An 18,349-nucleotide genomic window follows, 5' to 3' on the forward strand; every position below is an offset into this window, starting at 1 on the left:
ATGAAAATGTTGTGTTATTTTCATGTAATTATGGTTATTATTATATCACACACACACACACAACAAAAATGAAGAAACAGACTTAAATTCATATTAAAATAAATAATTTAATTTAAAAATTTTGAATTTGAAATTGTAAATTGAATGTGCTTTCCTCTCTGAAATTTCATGTTTTGCCCAAATTAATTATTTCCATAAAGTTGCCATGCCTTGTACATTCTTCTCAATTTCCTGAGATTTGGTTTGGGGAGCTCCTGTGAATGAATAAAATATGATGAGTAAGACAGGAATGAGTAATAAATCATCCTTACAAAAAATGAAGTATGCATTGCATACAACAGATCCTCACTAGAGGAACACCTCTACAGTATGAAATAATAATTTCATTGGATTGTAACAGGTTGATTTATACAGTGAATCATAAAATACAAAATAAATAAAGACTGGCACATTTCACCAAGAAACATGATATAGCCAAGGCATGAGAAACACCTGTTCATCCTCTAAGTGGAGAAGATCAGCTAGAGGAAGAATGGAGGGCCGTCCGTGAGCACACTGGAAGGGCAGCTGGCAGGACGAGAGGGACGCCACCAGACTGCAGCACTCCTCTTTACTCAGCTCATCATTGAACTTTATTGCTCCTGTTGTGATATGAGAAGAAGATATTGAACAAGTCATAACAAAAAAGCGCACGTCTCTTCGGATTCTGCTGTTTATACACATCACTGTTAAAAGTGCAAGCTGCATTCAAGAGACTGACCATGACAAGCTTGTGAAGCAAGGACATTGTGGACTGTTAGAGGCAAAGTGACTTTTACTCTTCCTGTTGACTGCAGAGCCTGAAAAAATGAGAATCACATGAAACAGGTTTAACTTCTTAAGTTTTAACTAAGTCGTTTAACTTTAACTAGACAGTGACTCCAGATGTCATTTATAAATTAACATAAGGTGAAGCAAACTTCAGAACTGTAGGCATCATTTAGAAAAATGGGTTAATATCATTGTAATAAACAGCATTTCACATAAGTAAAATTTTACACTCAAAATATTGGATCAGCTACTTATCTGTCCTCTAAAGAGATAGCTTTTTATCTCTAAAATACACTATGTTCCCAAAAGTTTGTGGGCACTTCTCACCATCTCACCCATATGTACTTGTTGAACATCTCATTCCAGACTGAGTACCCCTTTGTTGTTATAATAACCTCCACTCTTCTGGGAGGGCTTTCCACTAGATTTTGGAGCGTGGCTGTGGGGATTTGTGTTCATTCAGCCACAAGAGCATTAGTGAGATCAGGCACTGATGTTGGGTGAGGAGGTCTGGGGTTCAGTCAGCGTTCCAGTTCATCCCAAAGGTGTTCAGTGGGGTTGAGGTCAGGGCTCTGTGCAGGACACTCAAGTTCTTCCTCTCCAACCTGGGCAAACCATGTCTTCCTGGAGCTTGCTTTGTGCACAGAGGCATTGTCATGCTGGAACAGGTTTGGGCCTCTTAGTTCCAGTGAAGGGAAATTATAATTCTGCATCTTACAATGGTATTGTAATCAACTGTGAGCTTCAAACTTTGTTGCAATGTTTGGGGAAGAACCACATATGGGTGTGATGGTCAGGTGTCCACAAACGTTAGGCCATTTAGTGTACATGCTTAAGAATCCCTAGAGAATATTTAAGTTAACTACAAATAATAATCTTTAATAGAACTATTTTAAACATTCTTCAGTCTCCAGAATCTCTGTTGCTCATGATCAATTAATAAAGTTACACATGTAAAATCTTTTTATCATCCATCACTATGGCAAGCCAGGCAATGGATAGAAGAATTACATAAGCAGTTAAAAATACCATGAAGTACAACTGGGCCATGATTAAAAAAAAAAAGTCTGGAACCCAACTTACTCTTCTTACATTTGTTAAAATAAACTTACAAAGCATCCCAAAATGTTTAAGCTTAAAATGTCACTCACATCTTGCTCAGCTGTGCTCAATTTCATGAAGGATGCCATTAATTCTGGGGTTGATTGTAATCCAAAAATCTTAATTACAGACAAAAAGTAGGCGAGTAGCATTCTGCGCAAACCTCAGACTCACCTCAATCAGCTCTCGTAAGTATTCCTGAACAAACACAGGGTGATTTGTTAGTATATAAAGCTTATTTAAGCTTTTAATTATCTTTACAGAGAACAGAAAGCTTTCTAAGAGCATGATTCTGACCTCTGCGATAGACTTGATGACACTACGTCTGCCACGCCGCTTTTCTGTGTTCTCTTTCTCTACGAAACAGGTGGGGAGTCGCTCCACGAGCACAGACGACTGCTCTGTCTGAGGGAAGCTTATTTCGAGAGCCAGGTCTCTTAGGGAAAGCTGATACAAACTGCAGAATCAAAATGTACACACTTAATTTTAATTCTGATTAACATTTTTTAACATAGTGCTTTTATTGCAATTGTATCTAAAGCTGTACTTAAAGGAAAAATCCATTCTGAATGCCTTAGATATATAATCTTTATAATTAACACATGACCTTCAGTGACAAAGATTTATTGTGTAATGAAATTCAGCGACCTGTTGGTCTATTTTCACTTTGGTTAACCGTTTCCTACATTACCCACAATGCTGTTTAAGTACGGGATGAGAGCTGGATTTAGCCCTCAGTTCATCTCTACCTAAAGAGACAGATGCAGCGGCGCTTTAATCTTTCACAGTCTGTCCAACTCTCTCGCCTCTTTATTTGGCAAACGGATCAGCTTCTAGGGCTTCAGCTTTCATGCTAATACCTCAGGCAACGCTAGTCATGCTAGTCATGTCATAGATTGCTAACTAGCCTAGCTGAGCTCCTGCTGTAACCTGGGACAGCTGAGTATAGCTGAGCTGCACTGCATGCTGGAACTTTGAGTACATCATTTGCATCAACAACAATTACTTCGACGCTGGCTTTCTCATTAACATGAGAAATGGTGACAGAGAAAAAGAGTTTTGCTTTAATTCCTTCAACTGACCTCAGCAGTCTTATCTCTTCCTCAGTCATATGGATCTCCAGGGGAGGACTTACACTTGATGCACACAGTCTCTTTTTACCTGGTGTGTCCGGGTCGTCCTCATGAGACTCTGAATCAGACAGAAAGCACCACACACACATCTGCATTACATAGTTACATACAAACTTCAACCCAGCTGGTGATATATTTTAGAACTACAGTGACTGAACAGCTGTACACATCATACATGCACCTGAATGCATTTTTTTTTATTTGTGAATAAAGAGCAGGCAGATGTGGTTTATTTTATGCTGTTGGATTTACCTGTCACAAGCGCCTCCAAGCGAACCCTTTCATGAGCTGCGTGTTGATCGACCAGTACAAGAAGGTTTCCTGAAAAAGAAAATAAATACAACTTAGATTAAGAGTACAAAGTCGTAACTCAAACAATATAATGAATATTCTTCTAATGAAAATGTATAACATACCTTCATTTTCACTAGACTCTGGGGTATTTTCGACTGTAGTATTAATGAGACAGGCAAGAAATTTCTTGTCTACTTGATGAATAACCTGAGGCAAAAAAACAAGCAATTCGAAGCATGAGCAGGCACTGTGTGTGAAGTGTGAAGCAATCCGTTTCACCTAAATGCTGCTTTAAATGAGTCATTAAAAGTCGTGCTTGCCTTCATCGAGTGGATCATTTCCTTAGTGAAGCGGTAGGGGAAGAGAATGTTGTGGATTTTCACAGCAAGGCCTTCGGCTTGGCCACTTGTCACATCCACAGCAACCTTTAAAAGCACAAAACACTGAGATAACATCTGATAATATAATATCAGCGGTGACATTCTCCAGAATAGAGTACAGGCTCTGACTGTTAAAAAAAAATACACAATTTTCCTTCTGAATGACTGTGACAAACAGCGTCTCTGTATGTAACTTACACCAAGATCAATGGCAAATGGTGGTTTACTCACACATACAACTAACCCTGAATTCACACCAGACCCTTTACATCCATCTGTTCGGTTGTTTAAATGGAAGTGTAACTCTAAATTTACTGACGCAAGTTGCTTGTGTCACTTGTAGCTTGTTACTTGTGGTTGTGTAGCGTACGCTACTATTGGCACTAGTGGTGTGCACATTCTTTTAAGCTCCAATGAGAAACGGTAGTAACTATATATATATATATACATATATATATATATATATATATATATACATATCTTCTAAAGCTAACTAGTTAAACACAAATTAAGTAACACTGAATAAACTAATCAGTGTGAAAATGTACATGTTGCTTGCTGGGCTTTGTATTAGCTTTCAATGGCAGAATAGCAAACTGTACTAGCTACATACTAGCTACATTTACATCACACAGCTACAATGATCTCTGCTTCTGCCTTCCAAGCTTTATTTTTCTTCTTAATGTCTCTATAAACATTTCATGAAAGGTCATATATGACAGGATAAAATAAAACCATGTTTTTTTATGAATCAAACAGGAAACTAATCGCAGGTAAGAACTACGCTGCAAAAAATACCTTAGCAAGTGAAAATATCTTGAATCTAGTTGCATTTATCTAGTATTCCGTATTATACGATTACAATAAAACAAATATAAGATTATTAAACCTATTTCTAGACTTTTTTTTACTAATTAAACCTGAAATAAGTGTTGTTCTATTGGCAGGCAATTTGATTCATTTTAAGCATTAATTTCTAAAAAGAAGCAAAATGATCTGCCAACAGAATAAGAGATTTTAAACCTTGAATTAAGTAGAAATTAATAGAAATAGGTTTAATAACCTTATACTTGGTTATTGTGATCTTACAGTAGGAAATACTAGAGAAATTCAAATACAGTCAAGATATTTTCACTTGCTGAGGTGGTAATTTTTGCAGTGTAAAGTTGTGAGTGAGGAACTGAAGAAACGTCGGACCACACGGATTGGTCAGAGGAATCACTGAAGCCTATCGTTTGGATTTGTCGCTTTGCTGCGTCATATCTAATTTGCATAGAATTGAGGAAACAGCAATTTTAATTGATTTTAGCTGAAATCCAGGCTCTCTGTTGCATATGCGCATAGAACATGAACAGCTGCCTGTCGCTTTGTCGCTTGTTAGTGTGAAAACACATGTAACGCACCTCTCACACACACTGAAGAAAAAAAACACCTCAGAAACAAGTCTGGTGTCGAATAGGCCAGGACTTTCTTACCTGAGGTGGTCGTACAAACACAGGGTTATTCCACTCAGAGTAAAGAGTCGACAGGGAACTCGGACCTTCAACATGGTTGGTGAGAAAATGAGAATTTCAATCAGTAGAAACCACACAGTTTGTTTTTATGCCTACACTGACCTGTGACATGCATTACCTCCATTTTCTATGCTTGTGCTACGAACTCTCTCTGCTCTAGGTTTGGGGAGAAAGGGCAATACAAGGTCTGTCTGAAAAGGGTAGCATCTGTACTCCAATCCTACAGGCAAAAAAAACACGACTAACAGATAACTCCTTTGACTTGTCAGATCACTACATTCTACTGTATTCAGGAAAGACTTGGAAATACTGAATATAGAGAAGAGAGTTCATGTACTGATATACTATATTGCAGTACATAAGTAGTTGTGCTTCCTACCTGTCTTTGAAACAACGCTGACCGCCATGTTGGTGAGGTTTGCGGAGCACGGTACTTGATTCTCCTTCAGTGATGGATTCTCATATTTACTGAGTCCCGTTACTTGATTGATGTAGACCAACTTTCCCAATGAATCATCGTAATGTGTCAGCCAGTCACTCGATACAGGCTTCGTTCCATCACTCTCATGGCCCCGGCTTTCATTTGCAGTCTGTTCCTCATTTCCTGTTTTGGAGGGCAATAGGTCATGTTGTGATGCAGGGTCAACTATTTGACCTTGGGGGTTATCGGGCTTAGGGGAAGTCGTATTTTTAGTGAGCTCAGTGTCTTCGCTGGTGGAGGTGGAGGTGCTTGTTGACATTTCCTGTCCATTGGGAGCAGTGAATGTGGGTTCATCTGAACGGTCAACCTCATGCGGCTCGGTCGTTACGGAGTTCTCAGCTATAACGCTGTGATTTAAAACACCGTCATTGTTCACCACCACTGACAGAGAATTGGGAAACTTCTCTATAAAGTCTGTATCTTGTGTTAAAGGGTTAAGCAATGTGTCACTGATGAGCGTATTTTTTGTATCTTCATGTTCTACCTTGCGAGAGAGCTTTGTCGCTAATGATATTCTGTTCCTCTTGCTGGCTGAGGAACACTGAAACTTCTTGAAGACAGAATTGTCCTTGAACAAAGAGCGATCTACTCCAAGATCTTCTACTGGCACACTTTCAGAACAGACTAAATTACTGCTTGCTTTCAAAGCAGAACTCTCAAAAAAGTCTGTCGGACATAAAACATCAGGGATTTGTGTGTTCATTGTTTGGGGTTTCATTTCAACCTCTTTTCCAAACAACCTCTTGAATTTGTCAAGAGATCCAGTTTCAAAAGACAGTGTTAATTTGCGATGCGGTGTGACCCTAGTGATCTTTGGCCCGTAGTCGCAGCCGTCTGTCTGACTCCGAGCATGGGGTAATGTCAACTTTCTCTTCGGTGCACAGCTGAGATTGGGTTCAGTGAATCTCCTCAAACTGTCATATGCCACTTTATGATCAATGACATCAATCCTGGAATTTTCAAAGTGTGTTATTTTATTGCTGCTAACACAAAGTGACGAGGTATTGTCTTCCCTATCATCAGTGCACTCTGTGTTTTGAACATTTTCAAGCAATTCCTGCAAAGGCTCGTCAATGGCGTCATTGTTCACCATTTCTTCTTCTTCAGGGTCTGAATCTGAATTCGTTTCAGACTCTGTATTTGATCGCACTGGTTCAGGCATCTCTTCATCTTGCCCAAAGTTTTTTTCAGGAACTGGTAACCTTCCTGTGTCTTCAATATTTACATTCCCTCCTGGACTGCTTTCCTTTTCCCCAAAGCTTTGGATGTCACTCACAGAACACTCTGATACTAAGTTCTCCTTTGTAAGGAACACTTTTATGCCTTCCTCGATGCACAAGAGCACGCTATCCCAGTCTTTGAATTCTATAAGACTCTTCGCTGGCTCTAGGCACACATCATACTCCGAATAGGGACACTTGATATTAATGATGTAAACTCCATGTAAATCAGCACTGCCTTTTTGTTTAGGGCTTGGGATGACAGCGGACACATTTAGATTGCTGGTTTGGACATTACTCGGTCTCCTGAGAAGGCAATTGAGTAGTTTGTGAAGACGTGTTTTCAGAAGAAGTCGTCCGTTCACGAAGAGGAACTGCAGGCTGTTGTTGTAGTGTCCCTCTCGGCCAACGTGCCCTGTCATTTCAAACTGTCCATGCGTATAATTCACCTCTCCGAGCTTCTGGGCCCTATTCAATCCATGGATCTGAACAAATCTGTAGTAAGTATTCCTGGCTTTGGGAATCTGTACCAGGAGTGTGTCTGAACAATCTCTTTTGACAGTAAATGACACAGATGGATGCATCAGCGATATGGCCTCCACTCTCTGACGAACACGCTCCACCTCCAGCACAGAGTCCATCCTTTTTCTCCTGACTGGCAGGTTGTGAAAGAAGTTACAAATTAGGACTGTCGTCCCGGCTGATGGGCGAGTAGTCTGCGCCTCGAAAACATCTGACGCCTTACCTTCGTGAAACCTTTTAACAAATGTTTTCACAGATGTCTTAGTGCGAGAGGTGATTTCTACCATGGTTGCCATGGTGGCCATGCTGGCAATTGCTTCTCCTCTGAACCCATAAAAGCAAAGATTATCCAAATCTTCAATGGAGCTGCATTTGCTCGTGCAATACCTGGTCCCGACCCTCTCCATGTTCTCTCGGTCCATGCCTGAGCCGTTGTCTAAGACCTGAACTTTGCAGGCCTCTATGTCTATCTTCACAGCCACACATGTTGCTCCGGCATCAATGCTGTTCAGTAGAAGCTCCTCCACGCATTGCTGCAATGAGAAAATGGCAACTCCAGAGCGCAAGTGTGATTGAACTTCTTTCGACAGACTTCTGATCATTCTGAAACACATAAAAATAGTCCTCTTTCAACTAACATTATTTTTTTATCAGAGACATAAAGCAAGGTGAAACTATGACATAAAGCAAGGTAAAGTTATGACCTAAAACAAGGTGAAGCTATGGCTTAAAGCAAAGTAAATTTATGATGTGAAACAAGGTGATTCTATGACGTAAAGCAAAGTAAAGTTATGACATAAAACAAGGTAAATTTACGACATAAGGCAAGGTCAATGTATGATGTAAAGCAAGGTGATGCTATGACAGAAAGCGAGGTAAAGTTATGATGTAAAACAAGGTGAGGCTATGACATAAACAAGGTCATGCTTTAATGTAAAGCAAGGTGACATTATGACAAAACACTAGGTAAAGTTATGATGTAAAACCAGGTGATGCTATGACATAAAGCAAGGTAAAGTTATGATGTTAAACAAGGTGAGACTATAATGTACAGCAAGGTCAATGTATGACGTAAAACAAGGTGATGCTATGACGTACAAGAGTAATGCTATGACGTAAAGCAAGGTAAAGTTATGACGGAAACAAGGTGATGTTACTAAGTAAAGCAAGCTAAAGCTATGATGTAAAACCAGGTGATGCTATGACAAGGCAAAGTTATGACATTAAACAAGGTGACGCTATGATGTAAAGCAAGCTAAAGCTATGAAGTAAAGCAAGGTTATACTACGACAGAAAGCAAAGTAAATTTATGACATAAAGCAAGGTGACACTGTGACGTAAAGCAAGCTAAAGCTATGACGTAAACAAGGTGACGCTATGACGTAAAGCAAGGTAAAGTTATGACATTATACAAGGTGATGCTATGAAGTAAAGCAAGGTGACGCTATGAAGTAAAGCAAAGTAAATTTATGATGTAAAGCAAAGAAAAGCTATGACGTAAAGCAAGGTGACGCTATGACGTAAAGCAAGGTAAAGCTATGACGTAAACAAGGTGACACTATGACCTAAAGCAAGGTAAAGCTATGACGTAAACAAGGTGACGCTATGACGTAAACAAGGTGACGCTATGACGTAAAGCAAGGTAAAGCTATGACGTAAAGCAAGGTAAAGCTATGACGTAAAGCAAGGTAAAGCTATGACGTAAAGCAAGGTGACGCTATGACGTAAAGCAAGGTAAAGCTATGATGTAAACAAGGTGACGCTATGACGTAAACAAGGTGACGCTATGACGTAAAGCAAGGTAAAGCTATGACGTAAAGCAAGGTAAAGCTATGATGTTAACAAGGTGACGCTATGATGTAAAACAAGGTAAAGCTATGACGTAAACAAGGTGACGCTATGATGTAAAACAAGGTGACGCTATGACGTAGAGCAAGGTAAAGTTATGACAAAAAAGAAAGGTGGATTTATGAAGCTATGACTCTCATATACTACTATGTTACTACCGCAATTACATGGTTACATTTAGTCTTTTAACTATACAAGTTCTGTTACTGTTATAATTGTTATTTTTTCTATAACATGTCAGGAATTGAGTAGTGAGGTCTGAGGGGAGCTGAATTATTTGTGAGATAAAGTAAGAGCTCATTTCTACATAAATGTCCGTTATAGTGGACACCAAGCTTATCTTAACGTATTTTATTTTCCACACCGCTGTAGGAGTAAAAGCAGAAAGGAGTTTGTTCCATACAGCATGAGAAGGTATATTTTACTTAGTTAAATATCCTAAATTAAACTGAATCCAGCAAATAACAAAAATGAATACATAAATCCAGCTGAAGACTTTTTGTTGTTGTTTTTTTTTACCTCGGGTCTCAGTAACAGTAACAGCTCAGGTCATGTTTCAGATGGTTTGTGATGGTAAACAGCCATTTCCGTGAGACATTTTTAAAACACAGCTCAACACCCTGATAAAGAAGCACCACCAGAAGAAGAAGAAAGCCATTTTCTTTCCTGCATCGGTGTACTTCTCTTTCATCCACACATGTTGTTTTGAACTCTACCGGAAGTGGTGCGGTCTCTTAGACGGGGTGCCGCTAACGTGTTTCCTGTGACGCAGTACGATTTTTAAAATAGTCTCCTTCTTAGTAATGGCGGCTCCGCAAATTTCTCGCTCGGGAAAGAAGAATAAATGGTACTTTACCCGCGAGCAGATCGAAAACAGTCCATCTCGTCGAGCGGGACTTGACCCTGATAAAGAATTATCGTACAGACAACAGGCTGCTAATCTTCTACAGGACATGGGACAACGGCTCAATGTGTATCCTTTTTTCCTGAAGCGTCGATAACAGGCTAGCTAGCTTAGCTTGCTAACTTAGCCTGTTTGGTACAAATAAAAGAGCAGGAAGCCGGTTCGGCTGCGTTTTGACTTAGCTATGGATATTAATAGTTACTGAATGATGTATACATGTTAATACAGTTATCTGTAAATGAAAATGTAAGTAGAAATAACTCGAAGTAACGTGCGAGCCCGGTGTTGTTAGCTAATGCTAGCCGGGCTGAGGCTTGTGGGATGTGTAGGCCTCACCGCGGCGAGCAGTGCGAGTTTTACTTTAGAAAATAAACTATTCTCCCATTCTGTGCTTTAATATTCTATAATTCAATCCGTTACCATGATAATGTTTTAGCAAACACTGTTTTGTTACATAGCTGACCTTTTGCTTAGCATGTTGTGTCGTTTTGTTTTCGCGGTTAGCTCGTGAACTTAGCTAGCTAGCATTTCGAATATGTTAGGAGCTGTCTCCGAGGATGGGTTGTTCATCAAAAAAAGTCTTGTTGTTTAAAAAAAAAACGTACTAAATTCTAAGTTTTGCTAATTTGTTTATCTAACGAAACGCGTTTTAAGGAATAATATAATGTTTGTGTTGCGCGTGCCCTTGCTAAGCTGCTTGCTAACATGACTAGCATGAGCATTAATTTCACTTTCGGTATTTAGCAACAGTGCTTTGTTTTCCTTCTTGTCCCTCACGTACTGGTGCTGTTTATTTTCTCTGACACCTACAGCTGCTTTTGTTTTCTTTCCATCCTCCTCCCCAAAGAAATGCCTCCACGTCCTAAACCCCAGCGAGCATGTACTGCATTGATGTGATTGCATGTCCATGTCTTGTTTATTTCATGCCCATGGTTTTAACCCTTAACTCCAAAATGAACAGATCCCAGCTCACCATCAACACTGCCATCGCGTACATGCATCGCTTCTACATGATCCAGTCTTTCACTCGCTTCCACCGAAATGTAAGTCTGACTTCATCCGCTTAGACTTCGAGTCACATTGTGCCAAAACTTCATTTGCTCTTTTTTCCCTTCCTGATCCAGGTGATTGCCCCTGCTGCCCTTTTTCTGGCAGCGAAGGTTGAAGAGCAGCCACGCAAGCTGGAGCATGTGATTAAGGTGGCCCATGCCTGTCTCAACCCTCAGGAGCCTCCTCTAGACTCTAGGAGTGACGTAAGTATTGATCTAGTGCGTATGATTATGGAGATGGTATGTGGCACGTTTGGTCTGTGATTGACGTAGGGGTGGGAATCTTTAAGGAGGTTCAATCTCCAGGCAGCACGAACAGTTCTTTATGCATCTCGATTAGGGATGTACCGATCCGACACTGAGTATCAGTGTTGTCTGTGCTCGTTAAGTGATTTGACACGTTTTCTGGTTCTGTCCACTGATATATTTTGTGTTGTTGTGATGTGATGTGATGATGTAGGACATAACATAGATAATGTGTATGAACTGTACTAGAGTACGTCACTAGGACACTTGTTGTGTTTCGCGCACACATGAGGCAATACACTTGCAGAAAAGAGTCCATACTCTGAGCGTTATCAGTATTGTAATTTTTTTTTTTTTTTTTTTTTTTTAAATATAAAAACAGGATTGGTACAGCCCTAATCTTGATGCATCTAAGTTTTTGATATCTAAAACCTGACCATATTTTTCCTTACATGACTAATAATAGGCCTCATTTATCAAGCTGGATATGATCCAATTCATTCGTAAAGAGCGTTTGGTGTTCATTAAAATCCAGGTAGTTCAGGAAAACGTTAGCATCTAATGTGAACCTCGATTGATCAGCTTCAACACTGGTAATGAGTTAGTGAACATTTATGCATGGATTACACTGTCAGGTTTAAATCTCTAATTAATTTCAACTGCACACACCAGTGTAATAAATTTTTCTTTACAATGACATTAAACCAAAACAAATCCATAAATGAATGAGACTAGCTGTCCAATTAGGTCAAAAGAAATGGCACCCTACAAAAGGGAGATGAGTTGGTATGTGCCTAACTGATGCACTGCAGTGGCTGAGCTGCATTACTGTACAGTTTTTTTTTCTCTCTCTCTCTCTCTCTCTCTCTCTCTTTTTTTTTTTAAATATTTATTTATTTATTTATAGTTAGTCCTCGTTGTTTATCTCTTCGTGAGCTTTCACTTATATGGAGTTTTGTGTGCATCACTGTATGTCAGCTGTGCCATGAACATGCGTGTTAATCTTTGAGAGGTTGGCTTTTATCAGCATACGCATATAAGTCTGAAGAAAATCAGCATCACTGAAACCTTTGGCAGGAATTTACACACAAAAGGTTGCTAAATGAGGCCTAATATGTACAAATTCCATTTTAAAAAATTTATTCCAAAACAGCATCACACAACTTTGCAGTTTTTCCGTTAATGTTTTCTTTTTTTAAACAGGAATTTTCATATTCTTCACAGCAATTGGCTATCAAATCCTGCAACAAAGCATTTACATACCACTGTACACATTTTACAGTGTGGATGTGTGCTTGTGTGCTAGTAAATGTGTGTGTGTTTGTGTGTGTGTATATATATATATATATATATATATATATATGTATATGTCTGTATTGATGGAGTTGATAGTTGCTATTGTGAAGTTTTGATTGGCTGCTGACAGGGTACTTGTGAGAGAGAGAGTGATATGAGTGCATAAGACCCTGTGAGTAACCTGCCTGTCCTCTCAATCTCAGACTTACCTGCAACAATCCCAAGACCTGGTCATGCTTGAGAGCATTATACTCCAGACCCTCGGTAAGTTTGGAACTGGCAAAAGTGGGTCTATGAGTCACCACCACCACCATGTTAGAGTGAAGGGAGAATAATCCTCTTTGCTCCTGTTCACAGCCGAGTCCCAGGAGTCAAATGGAGCGTTTCCTAAGCTCCTCATAAACAGCCATTGTTGTAACTCTCACCTTTTTTCAGTTCTTCCTTTTTTCTTTTTTTTTTTTCATATCAACTTGACAATGTGTGTGCGTTTCCTTTTTGTACCATCAGAGGGTTTTTGAGCCATTCTGTTTTGTGCTGTTGTGAAGTTCGCATTGCTTTAACACAATTTCTTTTTTTTTTTTTTTTTGCATTCTTTACTGTTAAAGGTTATGAGTGGAATTGACAGCGAGAGAGCGGCTCAAAAATATCACAGTGAATTTGCAGATAAAATCCTCTGTCCTTAACTCACTCATCCATATTTGTCCTATCTAGGATCAGTCATCTGAAGAGTTAAAGCACATCGTTACAATCAGTAAAAATCACCGCCTCGACACGGTCCTAACTGGGCTGTTTTTTTTGGGTTTTTTTTTTTTTTTTTCGTACACCGTGGTGCTCAGTGAAATTATGCAATCCAGACCCAGTGAATTTTATTTATGTGCTTTATTTATACCAGTGTGTTTGCTAGCTGTTTAGCAGGTTTGAAGATGCTACAATTGTATGTGAATTTGATTCTCACTATTTTCTCTTTGTTTCTCCTCTGCCTTTGTCACTTCAGCGTTTGACATCACCATTGACCATCCTCACACACACGTCGTCAAGTGTACACAGCTCGTACGAGGTAAGTGCCGTGGTTTTTTTGTTTGTTTTTGTTTTATTTGTTTTTTTAATTGCATACTTAGTGTTTTATCCTCCCAGATGAATGTGGAATGCTGGCAGGCTTGTGTGGCAATATTTCATTTGGGATGTTTTTTGCATGTTTTGTTTATTCCAGCGAGTAAGGACCTGGCCCAGACATCATATTTTATGGCAACCAACAGGTGTGTTAATTTTTTGTGAAAAACAACTCTGATAAAGTGCTTTTTTTTCCCCTGCTAATGAGCTTATTACTTTGGTTTTGTAGCTGATTACACCTTGTTTGTGTATATTACTATATGCTTTGCCATGTTCAGTTTTATAATGTTCTCTCTTTCTCTTTCTTTCTTCTTCCCCTTCTGTTTGCTGGACCAACACGTCAATTCAGTCTGCACCTGACCACGTTCTGCCTGCAGTACAGTCCACCTGTAGTTGCGTGTGTGTGCATTCATTTGGCCTGCAAGTGGTCTAACTGGGAAATACCCGTCTCTACTGACAGCAAGCACTGGTGGGAGTACGTCGACCGAAAAGTCACTCTCGAGCTGCTGGACGGTATGTAAATTGCACACGATCTCCGCAGCCTAGTAGGGGTTAGGATGTATATTCTTTTTCTGGTGGTTAAACCTACTGCTGTGCAACCATCAATAAAAGAAAAAACTAACATCTCCTTGGTTTAGTGGTTTTTGTCCACCGCTGTTGAAGTGTTGAGGGCACTCGTCCCTGTGTGCTGTTTGCCCTGGTTTCATCTTCTTGACGTCACTCAAAGTTTTCTGCATATGCTCAGATCAGCTCAGTACATTTGAAGTCAATTTATGTTCAAAATGGTTTTACAGAGCTCACACATGAGTTTCTGCAGATCTTGGAGAAGACACCGAGCCGTTTAAAACGCATTCGAAACTGGAAAGTAAGTCATTTCTGTTTGTAGTGTAGAGATTTATGCTTGTTGTCTGTTATAGGCCAGTTTTGATAAAGAACGTCTGAAAAGTCATTTAAACAATTTAAAATCTACTTTTAGAGTAATAAATTGCTAAATATTTAAGGGATATATCTATACCTTTCACTGTTCTCTCTTCCAATTTCAGGCATCGGGTCAAACAGCGAAGAAGCCGAAGGAGGGCGACAAGACAGAGACCATGATGAATATGATCTCCATGGCATCCTCTGAAAGCACGCTAGCCGGCCTGATGAGCCTTTCAGCTCCTCCTTCAACCTCCTCGTCCTCCACCCCAACGTCATCTGCGGAGGATAAGCAGCCTGTTTTCAAAGTGCCTAACCCACCAGAACCACCTGCTCCTACGAGAGTGTCTCTGAGCGAGTATCGTGCCAAGCACGCTGACGAGCTCGCCGCACAGAAAAAGAAGCTGGAAAACATGGAGGCGTCTGTAAAGCGTGAGTACGCCACAGCCGCCCAGGCCCTCATGAACCAGCAAAGAAAGGAGAAGCACCATCATAACCACCACCAGCAGCAAGCTGGCTCGAGCTCCTCAGAGCCCATCGTCCTGAAGATTCCGCTAGACGAGAGGCAGGATCGTGGCTCAATCAAAATGCGTCTGCCAAACAGCAGCAAAGGAGCCGAGCAGGACCTGAAATTAAAGCTCCGCATCCCAGAGAGACGATCAGGTCCAGGGGATGACGGAAAGAACAAAGAGAAGCACAGAGAGCGGTCCAACCATCATCACCACCACAATCATCACCATCACCACTCTTCAGGGAGTGGCTCCTCATCATCTTCATCTTCATCAGCACACAAACACTCCAGCTCTGCGAGTGCTTCCACAAGTAGCAAAAAAGCAGACCCAACCAGAATGAGCTCATCCTCCTCGTCATCCCGAAAGCGAACTCACTCGTCCGAGCCCTCGTCTAGTGCTCACCCTTCTAAAGTCAGCAAGTCGTCCAGGAATTCGTACCAGCTGCCCCCACTGCCTACTGACATCCTGCCCTCGCTTGCGCTTTCACACAATCAGGGAAGCTACTCTCACTCCAAAACGGACAAGGCTGACACCAACGGGCACAGCGCCAGCTCAGGTGGTCAGTCTAATGAGTTCCAGGACACCTTTGACATGCTGAATTCGTTGCTGAGCGCCCAGGGGGTGCAGCCTGCGCAGCCCCAAATGTTTAACTATCACTCCCAGTACGGCGACTACAGATACGGAGCGAGCTCGAGAGGAGGCAACCCGCAACCTCCACCGCTTCCCTCGGAACCCCCTCCACGGCTTCCACCGCTCCCCGAATGAACCCCCGTCCATCACACTCTGTCCATAAACCGTCCCAGGCTTTCCAGAGTTCATCCCTCCATCGTCTCCACTTCTATCATGTGCATTAAGATTTATGAAAAATTTACGTACCACTATATATGCACATTCTGCTTCAGCCTGTTTAATCCACCCCAATCATCCTCGGTGTCCTTGTGCATGGGTGGTTCCACGGCACCTGAATGTGTGGCAATAATGGCTATAACTATAAAATATAAACTTTTAAAACTTAGCAAAAAAAAAAAAATGCAAAAGCAAAATGTTATTTATTTAAAAAAAATGTACATACTATTTTTGTCACTCAGTTTTATATATGCATTATGTCTAAATGGTGATTAATAGGAATTGTGTACCTGAGCAAGGGGGACCTTTTGTGTTTTGTGGTCATCCTCTTTGAGTAACTGTTGACAAGGAAAAAAAGAGAGATTTGTTTTTACGTATGGGTTTTTAACAATTTAACAATTAGTGTCTCTTTTTCTAAACTACAATATTTATTGATAGTCTTTTAAAAAAATAACTAGAGGTTTTTTTTTTTTGTTTTTTGTTTTTTTGCTTTGGAAGTGATTTGGATTTATTTTTGTATTGTTTTAGCCCTGTTTGCATCGTGTTAGTCATTTTGTGTAAGTTGAAGAAAACAAAAAAAAGTCTAACCCACACAGATTTGCATCAAAATATTTAAAAAATCTGGTTAGTTAGTCTCTTATTTGTTCAGCCTTGTGTTCTAAGGTGGACATGCAATATTTTTCCCATCTAAAAAAACTTTAAATGTGTTATGTTTGCTTTTTTTTTTCTTTTAAATTTTTTTTAAAGAATTTATGGGCCCTTGGTGGAAGCAGTCATTGTTTTAAATGGTTGTAAATTGTGCTCGAAATTCAACTGAGTGTATAACATGTAGATTTCATTTTGATACCAACCCAGGCAGTATCTTTTTTTTTTGTTTGTTTGTTTTTGAGCAGAATATAAAGATCACGTATTGGCAGAAGAGACCATAAGCCATTGTGAAGCATTTATAGACTTTTATAAACTCATAACCCATATTCAAATAATCTGCTTGAATATGTCTACCAAAGTTGTATGCAGCACAGAGGATGTAGATCATATAGAGAAATCCATCCATAACCATGCATATCATTTTTTTTTTTGTTTGTTTTTGTTTTTTTCCAGTGAATTCTAAAAAGAGTTTCCTTTAAAAGAGTTTATGTTCAGCTTGTTTCTGAGACATGAACCGATTTCTACCATCGCATTAACGTTAATGTTGTGCCTGCCTCTGGTTAGTATATTTAATAGGATGGATTGCGATTATATCTATCCAAGCATTACACAAGCATTCATGATAAGCTCTGCATGCTAATGATGTACTGTTTAGTTTGAGAGTATTATTACCACTCATTCCTCCGAGGCTATATTCTGCCATGACTCATTACCAAAAGCATGAAGCACACGCTCCTTAACTCTCCCTACTGATTTCCTAGATGGTGCTGGAGATAAAGGGGTCAAGATTTTTTCTTTTTTTTTTTTTTTTGGTTTTCTTTTTTTTTTGTGTGTGTTGTATCGGATTGTTGGTATCATGGGGATGTGGAAAGGTCGAATCTCAGTCTCGTGCAATCACCACTGCATCTTTTCACGCCTGCAAAGAAAAGATTTTTTTTTTTTTTTTTTTTTTAATTAAATGTACACACCACACTATGTTCAGTGGTACCACATGAACTCTCAGGTTTCAGATATGAATTCTTGGAACATTTCTTGGCAGAAGAAACTTTGTGAACTCTGTTCCTTTTTTCTAAATGTGATTGATATCTCATGTAAATAAATGTTTTATGAGAACATGCCTTCTGGTGAGCTTGCGTCTTGTTATATACCTTTCAGTTACTGAGTTCTCACCTTAAACAAGTGGCATGTCTTTTTATTTATTTTTTTTTTTTCGACAGTCAGTGTTGTAATTCTAACAAAGAAATTTTCTGCACTCTTCACATTTTGGGTTTTGTGGAAGTAGTAAATCCCAAAATCTTGGCAAGTAAGAGTCACGAGTGCTTGATTCTGATCCTGACTTTCAATTCCTGGCATGTTCCTCTCAGTCTTACTGTGTGACTTATTGTTTTATTGATGCCCTAATGCTGAATGCTATTCAAATCAGGATTACAGTATTACATATTCCTAATTAACACTTTAATCTTAAATCCTTTTAAATTTAGCATCCATTCATCATTGAAGCCTATACCACAGTACAT

At 39.7% G+C, this 18,349-nt stretch overlaps 2 protein-coding genes across 5 annotated transcripts; one reads left to right on the forward strand and one right to left on the reverse strand.

The window, feature by feature from the left end:
- Positions 1 to 87: 87 nt before the first annotated feature.
- On the reverse strand, positions 88 to 10,136 carry mlh3 (mutL homolog 3 (E. coli)). 3 transcript variants are annotated; one of them, XM_026920525.3, is made up of 13 exons: positions 9,823 to 10,136; positions 5,612 to 8,058; positions 5,351 to 5,452; positions 5,194 to 5,258; positions 3,659 to 3,763; positions 3,461 to 3,545; positions 3,297 to 3,365; positions 2,994 to 3,102; positions 2,209 to 2,368; positions 2,086 to 2,109; positions 761 to 839; positions 493 to 641; positions 88 to 254 (listed from the first exon to the last, which is right to left on the reverse strand). In XM_026920525.3, the coding sequence occupies exons 2-13, from the start codon at positions 8,055 to 8,057 to the stop codon at positions 183 to 185; spliced, it is 3,465 nt and encodes a 1,154-aa protein (XP_026776326.3). In that variant the 5' UTR covers position 8,058; positions 9,823 to 10,136; the 3' UTR covers positions 88 to 182. The 3 variants fall into 3 exon arrangements, 2 of the variants coding, with proteins under 2 accessions (XP_026776326.3, XP_026776327.3); XM_026920526.3 differs by lacking the exon at positions 5,351 to 5,452; XR_004579656.2 differs by lacking the exon at positions 88 to 254 and having other exon boundaries at positions 607 to 641; positions 1,962 to 2,109.
- On the forward strand, positions 10,028 to 17,949 carry ccnt1 (cyclin T1). 2 transcript variants are annotated; one of them, XM_026920527.3, is made up of 9 exons: positions 10,031 to 10,276; positions 11,169 to 11,250; positions 11,332 to 11,460; positions 13,002 to 13,062; positions 13,793 to 13,855; positions 14,009 to 14,054; positions 14,258 to 14,421; positions 14,703 to 14,773; positions 14,952 to 17,949. In XM_026920527.3, the coding sequence occupies exons 1-9, from the start codon at positions 10,107 to 10,109 to the stop codon at positions 16,101 to 16,103; spliced, it is 1,938 nt and encodes a 645-aa protein (XP_026776328.3). In that variant the 5' UTR covers positions 10,031 to 10,106; the 3' UTR covers positions 16,104 to 17,949. The 2 variants fall into 2 exon arrangements, with proteins under 2 accessions (XP_053096932.1, XP_026776328.3); XM_053240957.1 differs by having other exon boundaries at positions 10,028 to 10,276; positions 13,793 to 14,054.
- Positions 17,950 to 18,349: the final 400 nt, after the last annotated feature.

The sequence above is a fragment of the Pangasianodon hypophthalmus genome, chromosome 16 (assembly GCF_027358585.1).
Source record: "Pangasianodon hypophthalmus isolate fPanHyp1 chromosome 16, fPanHyp1.pri, whole genome shotgun sequence".
NCBI classification, from domain to species: Eukaryota; Metazoa; Chordata; class Actinopteri; order Siluriformes; family Pangasiidae; genus Pangasianodon; species Pangasianodon hypophthalmus.